General features: G+C 41.4%; 1 protein-coding gene across 6 annotated transcripts in view; it reads left to right on the top strand.

Annotated features, from left to right (window-relative positions):
* The window catches only part of dnah9 (dynein, axonemal, heavy chain 9), a 180,119-nt gene that overhangs the window by 119,794 nt on the left and 41,869 nt on the right, over positions 1 to 18,456 (top strand). For all 6 annotated transcript variants that reach the window (XM_086064347.1, XM_086064346.1, XM_086064349.1 and 3 more), the window contains 5 exons: positions 158 to 346; positions 475 to 710; positions 1,017 to 1,139; positions 4,395 to 4,599; positions 17,707 to 17,871. In XM_086064347.1, coding sequence (XP_085920473.1) covers positions 158 to 346; positions 475 to 710; positions 1,017 to 1,139; positions 4,395 to 4,599; positions 17,707 to 17,871 — 918 coding nt within the window. The remainder of the gene's footprint in view (positions 1 to 157; positions 347 to 474; positions 711 to 1,016; positions 1,140 to 4,394; positions 4,600 to 17,706; positions 17,872 to 18,456) is intronic.

Here is an 18,456-nt window from a genome sequence, read left to right as displayed (position 1 = left end):
AGGATATAACAGCCTATTAAAAGTGGACCTGAAGGTGGCAAACTTGTTTGTGAGGATATTTTCCCCCTCTTTCTTATGTTGTAGGGCCCACAGATTAATTTATATCAGAAATGACTGGAAACCTGGGAATATTGTCACAATGCGTCTTGTATTTCAGGTGGGGGGCCTCACGTCAGAGAACGTACGCTGGGCAGACGCTATTGAAAGTTTCAGAAAACAGGAAAGGACTCTGTGTGGTGATGTCCTCCTTATCACCGCTTTCATCTCCTATCTGGGGTTTTTCACCAAACGTTACAGGTCGCAGCTAATGGCTGAATGCTGGAGGCCTTTTCTTAGTCAGCTGACGGTGGGTAGCTTTATTTGTGTGGTTGGCTATCACTCAAACAACAAAGCACAACCTTAATAAGTCTCAAAAATGTTCACTGCAGTACTTTCACTATTTCCTGTATACTCTGTCGGACATTTTGTTTAAAGGTTCCCATACCAATAACACCTGGATTAGACCCACTAACCATGCTCACGGATGACGCTGACATTGCCACATGGCAGAATGAGGGACTACCTGCGGACAGGATGTCCACTGAGAATGCCACCATTCTTACTTCCTGTCAGCGCTGGCCCCTCATGGTGGACCCTCAGCTGCAGGGCATCAAGTGGATTAAGACCAAATACGGTGAACATCTGCATGTCATCCGCATGGGACAGAGAGGGTGAGTTGCTCTGCTGAAATGAAGAAGCTTCTTTTTTTTTTGCCGTATTACCTTGCTAGTCATTTTTGGGGGGTGGGGGGTGGGGGGGGCATGGATCATTGGTAGAGTGGTCGTTTTGCAACCCAGAGGTTGTGGGTTTGATCTTGTGCCATTGTGATCATGTTGAAGTATCCTTGAGCAAGATACTGAACCCCCAATTGCTCCAGATGCTGGGTCATCCGTAAGTGAATGACTAGTTGAATGTAAAGGGCCTTGTAAGGTAAAGCGCTAAATAAATCAAGTACAATTTACCATTTATTTTGAAAGGTACCTGGACGCCATAGAGAGAGCACTGACAAAGGGTGAAGTGGTTCTGATAGAGAATTTGGAAGAAAATTTGGATCCTGTTCTTGGCCCTCTACTGGGAAGAGAGACCATTAAGAAGGGCAGGTGAGATAACTTCATTAAAACATCAAATATTCCATAGCATGCTAGTTTTATGTGAAACAGGCTTGACATTTTAATACTTTTAAGTCTTGAGTAGTGACAAGACCGATATGTCTTTTCAAGGTCAATACCGATTATTAGTAGTCATGGGGGCCAATAACCGATACTTGGAGCCAATATTAATTTTTTAAAAGAGAACAAATAAAAAAAAATACTTTGTTGAAATGCCATTAAGAATGTTTGTTAAAAGAACTTTATTTTTTCAACATGTTGAAGATTTTTCTTTTAATTAGAAACGTATAGAGAATAGACAGCTTTGTTCTAAAATTGTAACAGAGAGTGCAGATCATCAGCATGTCTACTAAACAAGTAATTAGCTCCCTAACGTTTATACAGTAAATAAAGTTTCTAAAATGTTAACATAACTGATGTTGAACTTTGACTTATTTTTGTTTGAATTCATTAAAAAAAAAGTGCAGAGAGTTCCCGTGTTAGCAGCATATCATATAAAGTTCAGTTAAAATTCAAATAAACAAATCAATAAAAAGTTATGTAAAGTTAACCCAGTTATAAATTGATGTGCTGAGTGGCGATTTGCTTGCAAACGTAAAGAATGTTTAATTTTCTTTGCAAAGAGATTCGTAGACGGTGAAAAACTCTCTGAACATCTCCAAAATTTTGTTGCGACAAGAACAATTAAAAAGTAAAAACTATCTGCGTCACCTTTTACAAAACATGATGACAACCCAAAATTCTCTTTATCGGCCTTCAGATTTGTAAAAAAATGCCTATGCCAGGTAATGGCGCAGATAATCGGTCGGGCCAATCGGTCTTAAATTTTCTACTTTTAAGGACAATGTTTATTACACATACCGTATCACCAGTGGCTGTCTCGTGCTCTAGCTGTACGCTACTCCTTAAAGGGAAAGTCAACCCCGCAAAGAAATTCTTGTCAATAATTTGTTCTATACGGTATTTTGATTAATATTGCGTTTGTCGAATATGAGTTAAGCAGCAAAATCCAGCTGTTTTTATCAATATCATTTTGCTACTTGCTGTCAAGTAAAAATGACATCACAGTTGCTCAGGTCTCAGGTACCAACCAATCACAGCTCACCTTCAGAAAACAGGTAAGCTCTGATTTGGTTGGTGCCTGAGCCCTGAGCAACTGTGATGTCATCTTCAGTCAACGAGTGGCAAAATGGCCGCCCTCTGACATGGGTAAAAACGGCTGTATTTTGCTGCACAACTCATATTCCACAAATGTAATATTAATCAGAATGACATGTTTAGACCAGTGAGGTCATATATAACATACTATTGTCAAGAAATGTTTGACTTCCTCTTTAACCAAAGCAGCTCCGCTTCTAGCTAATGGATGTCATGGCTAGCAGAAACTAGCATGGCGTAAACACAACTGCCAGTCGCCTTTAAACAGCCTCTCGACATTATTGTATTTATAGCATATCCACAGTCATCTGGATGCTTGTGGTCCACCAGGGAAATGCTAACTTCTAAGCTATCTGGCTCTGCCCCAGCAACAGGGGCCTAAGTGATTTAAAAAGAAAATTGCACCTTCATGCTTCTGTAGTAATACTTGCTTCCATCATGGCAAATAAATTCCACGTATTATAAGCATCAATATCACAAAGGGAGATTGAAGACGAACTAAATTTGTATCGGGAATACGAAGAAGCCATGCTAATCAATAAAAAATGAATGGTTAAGTGACACTTAATATCTACTGTAGTCTTACTGGAAAGTATGTTACACTGTCGAGTAACCAGCTACGATCGGTAAATTGGGATATTTGCAATCCCAACCTGGTAGTTAAGAATATTAGAAAGTTTGGTAACACTTCAAGTTACGGAAGAAGATTAGGGCCAGTGAAGAGAGAGAAAAAAAAACGTTTGGCAGGATTCTCACTTTAATCTCAGAATGCTCACTTTAAAGTGAGAATTCTCACTTCTCAGAATTCTGACTTTAATCACAAAATTTTGACTTTAAAGTGAGAATTCTCACAATTCCTACTTTAAAGTCAGATGTCTGAGATTAAAGTGAGAATTCTAACTTTAAAGTGAGAATTCTCAGAATAGTCAGAATCCTGCCAAACTTTTTTTTCTCTCATCACAGGCCCTAATCCTCTTCCGTATCAAGTCGAAAAGAGCATAATAGTAAAAAAAAAAAAAAAAAGTACACGCATTACTACTACGGTTCCGAGAAAAAACGAGCAAATTTGCCACTTTATAAAGTCACAAAAAAATTACACGTCGCGTACTACTTGGATGTTTGTGTCAATATTTTACAGTCAGCTTTTTAAATAGGGAGATAGTAATTGCTGTAGCAGAGATTAACCATATCATGTTAAGCAGTCACACTTTGAAGCGTTGGGTACTGTCAGCGACAAAGACGTCGATCAGCGAAAATCCACAGCCTTGGGATCAAGCATTTAAGTTAATTTATTAAAATGTATATTCACTTGTACATTTATGTTTCCAGAATTCATATTTAGGCATTCATACATTTTGGTATTTTTTGTATATGTAGCTAAATTGATGTGTTGAATCTGCTGCTTTCCGTCATTCACTTGCATTCACCTAAAGTATTCTAGCTTCTGATTGGTTAGTATTAATCAACTGATAGGGGATTAGGAAGTGTTGTCGCTCTAGCTGCCGTGTATGACGAGTAAAGTTTAAATTAAGAATGAATCTATCTCGATTCTGTCTTTTCAGACAAACAGTGTCACAATAACCACTAACGAATCCTTACATTAGACTAAAGCTACGCTACGTGTTTTTTTCTTGCAAATTTCCCACTTCATAAAGTGGCAAGTTTGCGACTTTATAAAGAGTTTTTGGGGGGAATATTACACACACACACCGGAATGAAAAAAATGGTCTAATGGCCTAATACGCCGTCGTAAGTATGCACGATGGCGTATTTGGGACACATGTATATATTATTTTTTTCAGAGGGGCGAGTTTTTTTCTCCCAAATTTGCGAGTTTTTTATCGGAATATTACCTCCCCTCTGAAAAAAATATATATATATATACAATACATGGCCCTAATACGCCGTCGTATTTAACTGCTTGCTTATTCTTTTTTCATCTACTGGGTCGTAAAATATAATGTTGCTTACCCTATTGTTTAAATGTCAAGGACATGACCATTTTAAAAGGAATTGATATGAGACAAGTCACATTTCATATCAGTCTTTCAGAATCTTTAACTTACCAGACCTCACTTTATCAAACAGGTATATAAAGGTTGGCGACAAGGAGTGTGAGTACAACCCAGGCTTCCGCCTCATTCTGCACACCAAATTTGCCAATCCTCATTATCAGCCAGAGCTGCAGGCCCAGTGCACTTTGATAAATTTCACGGTGACAAGAGATGGGTTGGAGGACCAGTTATTGGCAGCTGTGGTTAGCATGGAGAGACCTGACCTGGAGGAGCTGAAGGTGAGGATGCCAGTGAGAAAAGCACTGTCTGATCAAACCACCTACCTGTAAAGTGGAGTTCACGACAGGCACTGATATGTGAAATGTCAGAGCCACAAAAGAGTGTTGAGACATGACAGTGGTACCTGTCACAGCAAACCAGGCGCTATCACGCAAAATGGCATCGTTTTGCTCCTCTCCAATAATGCTGTCTGCTCTGTGGCCATGAAAAGAAACATTTGGTGAGGGGGCTTTTCTTAAAGCAGACAGTAGCACTCATGCTCATTATTACCCATCTTTACACCAATTTATCAACAAAGAAACAGTATATCAGATAAAGCATCACAAGAGGCTACAGGTCCAGTCTCTTTGAAGGTTCAACTTTCAGATGGTGCCTTTGATTAATGGCTTACAAAGTAGTTGTGTGATAATTATTGAGACATGAGTCTCTTGCTTAGAGAGATTGCTGCTGTTTTATTTGATGCTGGTTGACTTTTTGTGTGTGTGTGTGTGTGCGCGCGTGTGTGATGGATCAAATGCGAGCATAGCTAATTAATTCAGTGCTGCATAACTTTTAAAACTAAGTTTGTTTTTTAGGAGTGAATTAATACAGCCAAATATTAGGATATTAAAATTAGCCTATTTTAAATGAGCAATTATTCTGTCACATACTAGGTTAAAAGCATTATTCACATTGTAATACTATCACTCAAGCAACCTCCTTTGCTCCCGGCTGTTTTACTGGATTTTAACTGATTTTGCAAGGCCCACAGAATATTGTGTTCTATTGCAATAAAAACACCTACCAAAAGAAAGATTAGAGACTCTTCTTTCATCAGGAAAAAAAGTTATTTGTATCTGTTTGCGTCTTGCAGCAATTAGCATTAGAATATAGCTAAGTTTTATCATTATTCACAAATCTGTTGTAAACACTGGGGAAAATAACTTGTTGCAACATGGCCCTGGTCATACTCTGCTGCCACCTGCTGGCCGTTTTTTGTGATAACTACCATTGCTTTAAGGGACCTCTTCAGGTCAGAAGTCTTCTGTATGCTCTAGCATAAAAAAAACACATTAAAAAACATATAAATATGTTTTTAGGCCCATGGCAGTATTTAAACTAGAACGTGTTTATTTAAATTTGTACCGTCTTCAAAACTATTAAGTGCATTTGACTGTTTAATAATGGGGGATTTCGTCTTTGTGCTTGGACTTTTTTTACTCTGGAGCTGGAGTCATATTCATGAAATTACTGACTGCATAGCTTGGCACTACGATAGTCATTTGTTCCATGCTAGTAAACATAATAACATAACATCATCACAGCGTTTCAATGTAGAACGGACTATGTAAAAATAAGTCAGTTAGCATGATAAACAAGTTTTACCTTTGCATTACGAGATATATTGTCCCCCAGTGTGTGCGTAGCATCTCGTCCCAGAGACTCAGCAAGCGACAAGCTTTTGAATCAGCCCCGGTGTAAGGAGAAGAGACGGCATTGACTACATAATGATATAGGTCGTGCGCTGTGAATTCTGGCAAAATCGGCGATTTGATTAACTTGGTAAAAACAGCAGGCAACAGAAGGTAAGGGGCTGTTTTCAAACTAGCGATCTCCAACTAAAGTAAATATTGCGTTCTATGAGTCTCGCCCAAATGTGCAATTCCGACTGACAGGCAAATTTCGGTTGAAGTAGTAGATTCCATAGCTCTATGGGCAATAATAACTTTTAATTTGTAAAATAGCAGTCGCTAAGTCACCAAGTCGCTCCGGGTCACGTCCACTTCCATTCAACAATCATTTCCTTCCGCCGTCAGTCATAGGGCAGTCATGTGATCACGTGACGTTGGTGCAAATGGTCAATAGGTGTATATTACATAGAGGGACCATCTTGTGCAAAGAGCTGTTTGTGAGATTCTCCAATTTATGATATGGGCTGAATCCAAACCAAAAGTCCCATTTTAACAAAAACAACCGCAAAAATAAATAATAAAATAAAATAAATAAAAAGCAGATCAATGAAAACGAAGTAAGGCAATGTTGAGGTAGCAGGAAGGTAGCAATCCTTTGCACGGGCTTGGTCAATAGGGAGGAAGTTATGAAGAAAGAGTACCGGTCCAGAGAAGCAGGGTCTATCTTCCCGTCCTTATGCCACCACAACACAACACAACAGGAAGGCTCACTAATATGATCCACTTGTTTATAAAGAAATGATCCAACATTTATTCTTAAAATAAAACAAATTGCAGCATTCAGAGCTCTTGTGTCAAATCTTTTAACTTGAGATGTTTTCTAGCAATACATTTGATTCTACTTCTTCAAAATGAGTAAAGATAATTGAAGGTGCATCTTCCTGTAGATGTGAAAGCCCTTATTATGCACCCTTTTACAACAAGGAGGATAACACTGCGGTTCCACTCAGCTGATAACGAGCTGTACCTTTAAACTGTCATTGCTGGTGTACTTTTGAGGTTTAATGAGCAACACATAGCCACAACGTCTACAGCATATTCCATGGATTGAATATAAACGCAAGTGATTAAGTGAGAATTCACTTGATCAAAGCTCCGGCACCTAATGATGCCTCACGCCTGCCTCATCAACAAATCTGCTCTTTTCATGTCAGTTTGTTTGAAAGGGATTGGCTGGTGGAGCTACAGTATCACGGCAATTAGACAAATCGCTGAAACACTTCCACGGTTCCACTGACAAGTGCGACAACTCTTGTCTTTGCTTATGACATTTGTGGCTGAAATGTTGCAGGGATCAAAAGTCAATGTTGAACTCAAGTAAAGGGTTGGAAAGACTTGTGGTTGTTTACACGATAGTTTGTTTTCAACTAATACCCAAACATATAAAATCATGCATGCACACAACCTGAAGTAGGGCTGAACAATCAAATTGAAATCACAAAGTCGTTAAGGCTACAATTTTTAACAACTCTAATTGAAGTAGATAAACTGTCTTTCATATAAATTTGTATTCATTTGCATATATTTAAGCGTTAGCCTGACCTAAAAGTAGTGCTGTCAAGAGAATTTAAAAAATGAGATTAATTAATTATGAATTTGTTTTAATCTTACCGAAAAATTGCTGAGAAAAGCCCTCAACCAGATTTTTATTTAAATTCATTGTTATTGTAACTTGTTTGGTCTTTTTTCCAATTGTTGCACTATATATATATATATACACACAAACACACAACGCAAACTTCCGTAGCAGGAAGATGCCGGCGAAACATGGCAGGCAGCTCTAGTAAGGTGAGACTACAGCCAGGTAATATACAGTAATTAGTGATTACTAGACCTACAATTATATGTAAACAAAATATGTTTATGCAATAAAACATATTTCTGTGTATACTATTGACGTAAACGCAGTCGTTTTAATTTTTTTAAATGAATTATTAGTTCACCAGATGCCACTAAGGATCACTGAATGTCCCTTTAAGAAACAAACAAGAGGGTTAATTATCTCGTTATTTGCCACGTTGAGGAAATGTTTGAGCACATTTAGTTTGTGCTTGGTTTGTGCTTTCACGACAGTCAGTGCAAAACGAGTTGAAGTTCCACTCACCATCAATAAAGTAACCGGTCAGTTGAGGTCCAGTCATCTTCGGTTATAGCAACAAAGTGGGGCGAATCCTCCACGAAAATATCAAGTTTGTTTTTCCTTTCACCGCCGTCATGTATCTTACTGATTTTAGTCGTCACTGTATTCCTGGCAAGGTGTTTTGTATGCTGGGTGATTGGACGCAGTTTGCCGCACCTCAATGAATCCCTTGTCTTCAACTATTTTTATCAGCCTGTAGGTCATCACTATCCACTTGGCAAGAACATGTGTTCTTGAGTTTAGTTGGGCAAACAACTCCGCCGCGGCTCGCTACATTAGCGTCTACGTTGCTATCGCTAGTTGTGGCTGCAGTCGCAACTTGGTGCTTTACATTTATGTGTTGGCTAAACTTGAGCTGCTGCTGTGGTCAGAAAACCCCCTACAAAGACAGCTTATCATTCTACCTTTATTAGTGGTGCCGTTGGGGAGTTTTTAATATTTAAATTGACCATTTATCAGACCAACAACTCTCACATTATCCTCCATTTCCCTCCAAAAAAGAGCGCATGCTCATTTACTCCTTATTTAGTAGGGATGGGCAAATACCGTTCCGTCTTCAATTCCGCTTATCCGGGGTCGGGTCGCGGGGGCAGCAGCTTTAGCAGGGAAGCCCAGACTTCTCTCTCCCTAGCCACTTCAGCCAGCTCCTCCGATGGGATCCCAAGGCGTTCCCAAGCCAGCCGTGAGACGTAGTCTCTCCAGCGTGTCCTGGTTCGTCCCCGGGGCCTCCTGCCGGTAGGACATGCCCGGAACACCTCCCCAGGGAGGCGCCCAGGAGGCTTCCGAACCAGATGCCCCAGCCACCTCAACTGGTTCCTCTCAACGTGGAGGAGTAGCGGCTCGACGCTGAGTCCCTCCCGAATGACCGAGCTTCTCACCCTATCTCTAAGGGAGAGCCCGGCTACCCTGCGGAGGAAACTCATTTCGGCCGCTTGTATCCGGGATCTTGTTCTTTTGGTCACGACCCACAGCTCGTGACCATAGGTGAGGGCAGGAACGTAGATCGACCGGTAAATCGAGAGCTTTGCCTTTCGGCTCAGCTCCTTCTTCACCACAACGGACCGATACAGCGTCCGCATCACTGCAGACGCTGCACCGATCCGTCTGTCGATCTCCCGCTCTAACCTACCCTCACTCGTGAACAAGACCCCAAGATACTTGAACTCCTCCACTTTGGGCAGGACCTCATCCCCGACCCGCAGAGGGCACTCCACCCTTTTCCGACTGAGGACCATGGTCTCGGATTTGGAGGTGCTGATCCTCATCCCAACCGCTTCACACTCGGCTGCAAACCGCTCCAGCGAGAGCTGGAGATCACGGCTTGAAGAAGCCAACAGCACCACATCATCTGCAAAAAGCAGAGATGCAATGTTGAGGCCACCAAACCGGACCCCCTCGACACTCCGGCTGCGCCTAGAAATTCTGTCCATAAAAATTACGAACAGAATCGGTGACAAAGGGCAACCTTGGCGGAGTCCGAACCTCACAGGAAACAAATTCGACTTACTGCCGGCAATGCGGACCAAACTCTGACATCGGTCGTACAGGGACCGAATAGCCCGTATCAGGGGGCCCGGTACCCCATACTCCCGAAGCACCCCCCACAGGACTCCCCGAGGGACACGGTCAAGCGCCTTCTCCAAGTCCACAAAGCACATGTGGACTGGTTGGGCGAACTCCCACGCACCCTCAAGGATCCTGCTGAGGGTGTAGAGCTGGTCCACTGTTCCACGGCCGGGACGAAAACCACACTGCTCCTCCTGAATCCGAGATTCAACTTCCCGACGGATCCTCCTCTGCAGCACTCCCGAATAGACCTTACCTGGGAGGCTGAGGAGTGTGATCCCTCTAAAGTTGGAACACACCCTCCGGTCCCCCTTCTTAAAAAGAAAAACCACCACCCCGGTCTGCCAATCCAGAGGCACTGTCCCTGATGTCCACGCGATGTTGTAGAGACGTGTCAACCACGACAGCCCCACTACATCCAGAGCCTTTAGGAACTCCGGGCGAACCTCATCCACCCCCGAGGCCCTGCCACCGAGAAGCTTTCCAACCACTTCAGTGACTTCGACCCCAGAGATAGGGGGGCCCACCTCAGAGTCCCCAGACCCTGCTTCCTCAAAGGAAGGCGTGTTGGTGGAATTGAGGAGGTCTTCGAAGTATTCTCCCCACCGATTCACGACGTCCCAAGTCGAGGTCAACAGCACCCCATCTCCACTATACACAGTGTTAACGGCGCACTGCTTTCCTCTCCTGAGACGCCGGATGGTGGACCAGAATTTCCTCGAAGCCGTCCGGAAGTCGTTCTCCATGGCCTCACCGAACTCCTCCCATGTCCGAGTTTTTGCCTCAGCGACCACCGAAGCCGCATTCCGCTTGGCCAGCCGGTACCTGTCAGCAGCCTCCGGAGTCCCACAAGCCAAAAAGGCCCAATAGGACTCCTTCTTCAGTTTGACGGCATCCCTTACCGCTGGTGTCCACCAGCGGGTTCGAGGATTGCCGCCCCGACAGGCACCAACCACCTTACGGCCACAGCTCCGATCGGCCGCTTCAACAATGGAAGCACGGAACATGGTCCATTCGGACTCAACGTCCCCCGCCTCCCCCGGGACAACGGAGAAGCTCTGCCGGAGGTGGGCGTTGAAACTCTTTCTGACAGGGGATTCTGCCAGACGTTCCCAGCAGACCCTCACAATACGTTTGGGCCTGCCTGGTCGGACCAGCATCTTACCCCGCCATCGGAGCCAACACACCACCAGGTGGTGATCAGTTGACAGCTCCGCCCCTCTCTTAACCCGAGTGTCCAACACATACGGCCGCAAATCCGATGACACGACTACAAAGTCGATCATCGAACTGCGGCCTAGGGTGTCCTGGTGCCAAGTGCACATATGGACACCCTTGTGCTTGAACATGGTGTTCGTTATGGTCAGTCCGTGACGAGCACAGAAGTCCAACAACAAAACACCGCTCGGGTTTCGATCGGGGGGGCCGTTCCTCCCAATCACGCCCCTCCAGGTCTCACTGTCATTACCCACGTGAGCGTTGAAGTCCCCCAGCAGAACGAGGGAGTCCCCGGGGGGAGCGCTCTCCAGCACACCCTCCAAGGACTCCAGAAAGGGTGGGTACTCTGAGCTGTCGTTCGGTGCATAAGCACAGACAACAGTCAGGACCCGTCCCCCCACCCGTAGGCGGAGGGAGGCTACCCTCTCGTTCACTGGGGTAAACCCCAATGCACAGGCGCCCAGCCGGGGGGCAATGAGTATGCCCACACCTGCTCTGCGCCTCTCACCGTGGGCAACTCCAGAGTGGAAGAGGGTCCAGCCCCTCTCGAGAGGATTGGTACCAGAACCCAAGCCGTGTGTGGAGGTGAGTCCGACTATATCTAGTCGGAACTTCTCAGCCTCGCACATCAGCTCGGGCTCCTTCCCTGTCAGAGAGGTGACATTCCATGTCCCCAGAACTAGCTTCAGTAGCCGAGGGTCGGACCGCCAAGGCCCCCGCCTTTGGCTGCCACCCAACTCACTGCGCACCCGACCCCTTTGGCTCCTTCCACCGGTGGTGAGCCCATGGGAAGGGGGACCCACGTTGCCTTTTCGGGCTGTGCCCGGCCGGGCCCCATGGGTGTAGGCCCGGCCACCAGACGCTCGCCTTCGAGCCCCACCTCCAGGCCTAGCTCCAGAGGGGGGCCCCGGTGACCCGCGTCCGGGCAAGGGAAACGAAAATCCAAAGTTTGTATTCATCATTGGGGTCCTTTGAGCCATGCTTTGTCTGGTCCCTCACCTAGGACCTGTTTGCCATGGGTGGCCCTACCAGGGGCATGAAGCCCCGGACAACATAGCTCCCAGGTTCATTGGGACACGCAAACCCCTCCACCACGATAAGGTGATGACTCACGGATACCGATACCATGTATCGAATTGGGCAGATATACGGCCTTATTTCAAGCTATCAGTACGAGTGACAGTGACCGATACCTCTTGTTTTATGATCAGGAACTAGAAATTTGAAGAATTTTAAAAAATCCCATTAATTGCATGCAGTTTTAAGGAAAAATATTTCAAATTAATTTCAATTGTTATGTTTTTGTTTTTTTGGAGAAGGGGGGGGGGGGTAGAACTCCTTAGTCCTTGTGTTAATGTTCTTCACTTATTGACCTTTCAGTGATTGCCAACTATTGACACATTACAGCATATTTTTTGGGGCGGGCAATATATGAATGAGGATCATTCATACAAAGGAAAACCCGGTTTTGGGTTTCTTAAGCCATGCTTATTTTTATTGAGCCTTTGTATGCGTTGCTATATTCAGCCCCCAGTGCTTTTTATCCATGGATGAATCAGCATTTTAAACTAGACAAAGTGCAATTTCTGCAGAAATTGCGTGGGAATGCTGAAAAACTGGATGCTTTTAGCTGAATGCTAATATTTGAATGCATGTGCTCATGAAGTAAATTGAAAGATTAATTACTTAAGTACTAAAATGTGGTCCAAGCGGGGTTTGAACCCAGGGTTTTCGTGGCGGCAGACAAATGCTCTAAGCACTGAGCTGACTTGTTGAAATTCATGGCTAATGGCATATATATTTTGAAAAGTGTAATCTAATTCTGAAAGCTAACATGCATTTCCTGATCTGATAGTCAGTTGGTATACATTTATATCACATCGCATAATGGCCATGGATAACTTGTGCGAATACTGTAAGTAATATGGAATCAGACGATATATACCCCAGGAATCATGAATTTTTGTAGCAAGTTGAAATTTGAACGGTGTAAATCGGAAGTATTATGTAGGAGTTTTTACACTGCAAAAAAAGTGTGGAGAATACAAATCACAATAACATATGTGGGAATGCTATATGTGTTGGGGTGCTCAACACTTTACACCCTAATCAAAAATCAAGTGGAGAAAGGAGATGATATGTAATGACGTTTTTTTAAATTACATTTAACTGGGAAGTAACAGCAAAAAAAAATGTAGAACTCACTCATTTTAATTAACACTGAAAGTTGAGAAGGGTGGCAGCAGGGGTAACCTTTATAAACACATTGTCATTGTGTGTATACAATGTGGACAGATAAAAATAATCAGATAGTGAAGTACAAAGTGGCTGCGCCTATTTGTAACCATTTGAACGACTTTGCACCATTATACCTTTAATGAGGTTTGCGTTACTACTGAGCCAAAAGAGCTCATTTAACCACGCCAAAGATAGGCTAAGGAGCTTAAAATGTCAAATTGGCTTTTTGGAAGGTTGTCTACTTCCGCTGGTCTTCCTTCTTTGCATGAGCGTGCATGCCTGTGTGTTGTTGATTTTTTTACCCAGGACCATATTTGTTAATGAGAGTTCAAATGCTCCACTTCCCAAATTACCTTAGCAGGGTTGCTCTGTGGCATTCGTTTGCTGAAAAGATGATAGATTGCCTACAAATTATTTAAATCCTAATTAGGGTGTTCTGCTGACTGGTTAATTGTTTATTTTTTGCCTAGCAGGGGGTAATTACAAGTGCCAGAGGACAGCTAATCGCTATATGCAGTCTTGTAATTGGATCTTTTGGGGAATATTTGGGAGTGGGTTGCATTTTCCCCCGAGGCGCACATGAGTGTGGGCATTAGAAGGTCACTGTTGACTCACTCAGGCCAATGTCCTCCAGTTAAATGTCCTCCATTCAAACCGATTTTGTCAAGCATATTCAGGTCCATCCTTAAAAGGCCACGCATCACATGCGCTACTGTCAAAGGCTAACTTTTCGCCTATGGTGAGTATTAACAAATTCAGATGCTCATTAGAAGCCCAAGCTAAATTTGTTCTAACAATGAAGCAAAATAACTTTAATCACCACAGTAGGAAATGCTGTCATAAAGAGAGCAATTAAGCAGCATGATCCGCAAAACTCACAGCTCACCTGCTGCGATTTAAGATAGGTAATGAATGTCTTTGTCATTACTATATGCCACAGTAGAGCAGTAGAAGCAGCTCTGTAATGACCCAGGAGTGAGGTGAAAGTGAGTCACAATGCAGACATAATATTCTTAACTGTCACAACAACAACAAAAATTATAACAATGGTGACAGGATAATCCTTTTTTTTTTTTTTTTAAAGAGCTCAGCATTGTTCATTCGGTAATGACGGTAATCATATTGTTTTGAATTTACGCAACTCAAAGTGCATCTTCTTTTCACCTATAACCCCCCCCCCCCTTTTTTTCCCTCCCCCTAGTTTATAGGGCTAATTTCTAATTTCCTCAATCAATTTGATTTTCATTCACGGGAGTTCAGTTAAATTCGATTAGATTCAATTCACTTAAATCTGATATCAAGCGTATTAATGAAAGTAACACGTGTTATATTCCCTTAAGTGTTACACAAATACAAAAAATATGCAAGGATGACATGAAAATATTTTCATAAATCTAATTCAATAATTGTAATATAAATAAAAAATGTCCTGAATATTTCATAAATATAAGAAAATACTTTTAAATTCATGTCAGTAAATTTCAAGAAAAAGGTAAGATAAAAAATGTCTTTAAAATTCTATTTTCTTATGAATTTATGGGAAAGAGATATTGAAATAATCAATTCATGGTTTTATGAATTGATATCAGGCTTGAAAAGGAAAATCTATTCGATATTGATTAATCAAATCCAGCCCTACTAGTTGATGGCGGTCCTTCTTTTGGACATAGTTTTAGGCAACTAATAAAGCCACACACAAAAAAACTCAAGTAGAAGTGTAGCTATTGTGATTTACAGTAAAAAGATCATCTAAAGCTTTTTAGTCAAATACAAGTATAAAAGTACTGCTTACAAAAATATTTAAAAGGTAAAAGTAATGCAAGGGGGAAAGTAAACATGCATTGAAGTGCAAGTAATTTTTTCCCCCCCGATATGTTTTTTGCGCCCTGATAGTCTAAGCATGGTTTTCTACTCTCACATTCGTGAAATAATAATGAATCGGATTAATCCACTCAACCCCCTTTTTTTTTTTTTTACTTAATTTAAAGCTTGGGCCATTTCACAGCTGCCGATTGTGCACTAACCCAGCTCCCCCCCAAAAAATGTTTCTAAAGGCCATAGTGATTATATGTTACATTAAAATGTTGCGTTGAAGGCTACCTGTTTCAGCTGTATATATGACCATTAAATTGGTCACACTTAGTAGGCCTACATTAAAGAGCTATGTGTACTACTGATCATTAATATGTGTTTCATTGAGCGGAAGATATGATGACTACTGGTAGTTACCTTAAGTATTGCATAAAGTCAAACTTCAATGGCATGTCGTCACTAACCTTTACTGGAAGGTAATGTAAGTGTGCATCCACAGTTGCTGCAGGAATGTGTGAGGGCTAAACTGGCCAAAAGTGTTAAAAATATTGCATATGCAATTATATTACAGTTCAAATAACAATATGAGATATCTAAAAGTTCAGATGTGTCGATGCTTTTTCAAGTTAGACGGTGTTTTTGAAAACCATTAAATGGTGGCGCTGTGTTTCGCAGAGTTTGCAGCTCATTCGTGATGAGTTGTTTTAGAATAACTTCTGCAAGTGCGACCAGAGATGTGCGATGATTGGCTGTTTTTTTACTGGCTGCCAAACTCCTTGCTGCTGGTACTTTGTTGGGACGCGGACATCTTACCGTTAAAGTTATACGTCTGCACTAACTGTGACGGGTTGTCTTCCATCTGAAATGAGTTCTTAGGAGCTGGTCGGGCTCGTGGTGGCAACAAGGTTTATTGCACAATTATGTACACAGTCAAGCAGCATTGTCTGAAAATTGAGTTGGTGATTTGTAGCTAAACAGTGGAGCTTATTACTAAACGTATTACTAAAGATGAAACACATGAAAAACATACATTCAAAATACAGTAAATAAAAAAAAATGGCGGAATTATTCTCAGACACTCAAAATTCAACCAAGTGAAGCAAGCTGAGCTTTAATTTCTGTATCAATCATATTAACATAGTTTGCCCACGAATGTATCAAATATGTTGCCTTATTCAATTGTATCAACCATTCTTAAATGCTTGTTGGTTTTTATCACATTTAGTCAACCTCATTCCGTTTTTATTTAGTCAAGTTTTATTTAAGTGTAAGTCGAGCATTTTAATATTTCTTTATATATTTATTTAGTCAGTAATCATTTGACCCTTTTACAGGTTTTGAATTATATGTGGTTTGAAGATCCCAGATTAGCTCATACTTCTGCTTAACTAAACTTGCAATCAGTGCTGGTTTAATGTTAAGTTATAAACAACCACCATCAAACTTTATGTTAACTTACCACTGTGATTTTGTGGTAAACTGCAACGTCTCTATCAGGTTTGTTTTGTATTTTCCCGCTACCTCTTGCCCACATTTTCATCTCGTGTTCATTAGCCCACGAAAATGCATACTGAAGTAGTCCCAGTTATTATTTATTAATAATGGTTTAGTCTTGTCTAGTCTAGTTTTTGTCCAGTGAAAAATGTGCATTGCTGAAAATATTTCCGTTTAGTTTTCAGTAACAAAATTAACACTACAACATAGGCGAACCACAAGCTATTACAAAAGTAACAACATCAAATCCATCAGAGGTAAATCTATGCCTTTGCTGCAGTGTTAACACAACAGTAACTTGCAAGTCATGTTGTAACATGCCCCCAAAAAACGTAATAAATATCTATTTTTAATTGAATTGTCACAGCCGCAGTGACGTTTACCAGGCTTAGATGTTTCACACAGTCAACAAAATGTTTTGAAACATATTTTAGAAGTTCTATGTCAATCTGAGGTGACAGACAAAAAACAATGTCTTTTTTTTTTTGTTATCTCTCAATACAGCAGTAGCGTCCCCCCCCCCCCCCCCCCCCACACACACATTCTGTCATGACCATTATGTTAGGTACGGAAAGACCTATATTAGGGAAAACTTCAATAAGACAGTCATTATCAAGCGGAAGCTGCAACGGACCATAATGAAGGGCGAAGAAGGATGAAGCAATAAAGAAAGTAACCCTTCACTATTGACTTTGAAAAGTTTAAGTTCTCACTTAGATTGTTTTCGATTGAAGAAATACTGAAAAAAAGTTTGTGATAGAGCTTAATTCCAAGGTGAATATGCTGTTGAGTAAAACCATTACTGAAGTGTTTCCCTATGCATAACAATTGAATCCATAAGGACTCTCGGTGGCAAATTTAAAGGAGCATATGTAGTTCACAACCTAAGCGCCTTACTTACGTTCATGCTGGAATTGACACATCAAGGTTTAGGTTGCAGAGATTGGCAGACGTTTTGATATCAGCATCCGACAGGCCCAGAGCCGTTCCCTTCTTGCATCTGGCTAAGATTGAATAGGAAATTGATTAGTTCTACCTTTGACATGCCCTTCAGTATTCTTGTCATATATTGACGTGAACCTTCAACATCTGCAACCACATCCAATAATGAACCTGATAACATACATAATGATTACATAATAAGAAGGCACGTCATTGAATGTCTTTTACATTTCTTTTTCTTTTAGTCCAACCTAACAAAACAGCAAAATGGTTTCAAGATCACTTTGAAGACACTGGAGGATAACCTGCTGTCTCGCCTGTCTTCAGCTTCAGGGAACTTCCTGGGTGACACAGAGCTTGTGGAAAACCTGGAGACAACCAAACGCACTGCTGCTGACATTGAGGAAAAAGTAAAGTTATTTTTAATATTTCAATATTGTTTTTATAAATATGTGAGTGTAACAAATCAAACTGGATTGAATTGTTCCACTTAACAATTTAAAGTTACGTATCAAATCGTCTTTTGAAGAGATATAGCTATGAAAGAAATGCCACATTTACTTACTGACAAGTGCATTCAAATTTAAAATGACAACTAGAAACTCATTGCATCATACCCACTCAAACTGAATCTAATATATCATATCAAATCAAATCATAATCCCACTGAATCAAACTGGATCAAATCGATTCACTTTAAAATCGAACCGTGCTATAATTGTATTGCCCCCCACGCCCCATGTATCGAGATACATGGGTACGTATGTTGTAACAAAAACCAGTTTGAAATAGAATTTTTTTTTTTTAAGATGTGATTGCATCTCAATGTACTGAATCGAATCATTCCACTTATTCTCAATACACCAATATATTGAGATATGTTTCACATCTTCTGTTATTGGAGATATATCTTAGAAGGAATTAGCACTTTTGCAGTACTGACAAGTTAATTAAAATGTATGTAACATAACAACAAAGTCATTGCATCATAACCT

This window comes from Leptonotus elevatus, chromosome 20 (genome assembly GCF_054856555.1).
Source record: "Leptonotus elevatus isolate MCC_2025b chromosome 20, RoL_Lele_1.0, whole genome shotgun sequence".
Taxonomy (NCBI): domain Eukaryota; kingdom Metazoa; phylum Chordata; class Actinopteri; order Syngnathiformes; family Syngnathidae; genus Leptonotus; species Leptonotus elevatus.
The sequence above is the reverse complement of the archived record's forward strand: the minus strand, read 5'-3'. Positions and strand labels throughout refer to the sequence as shown.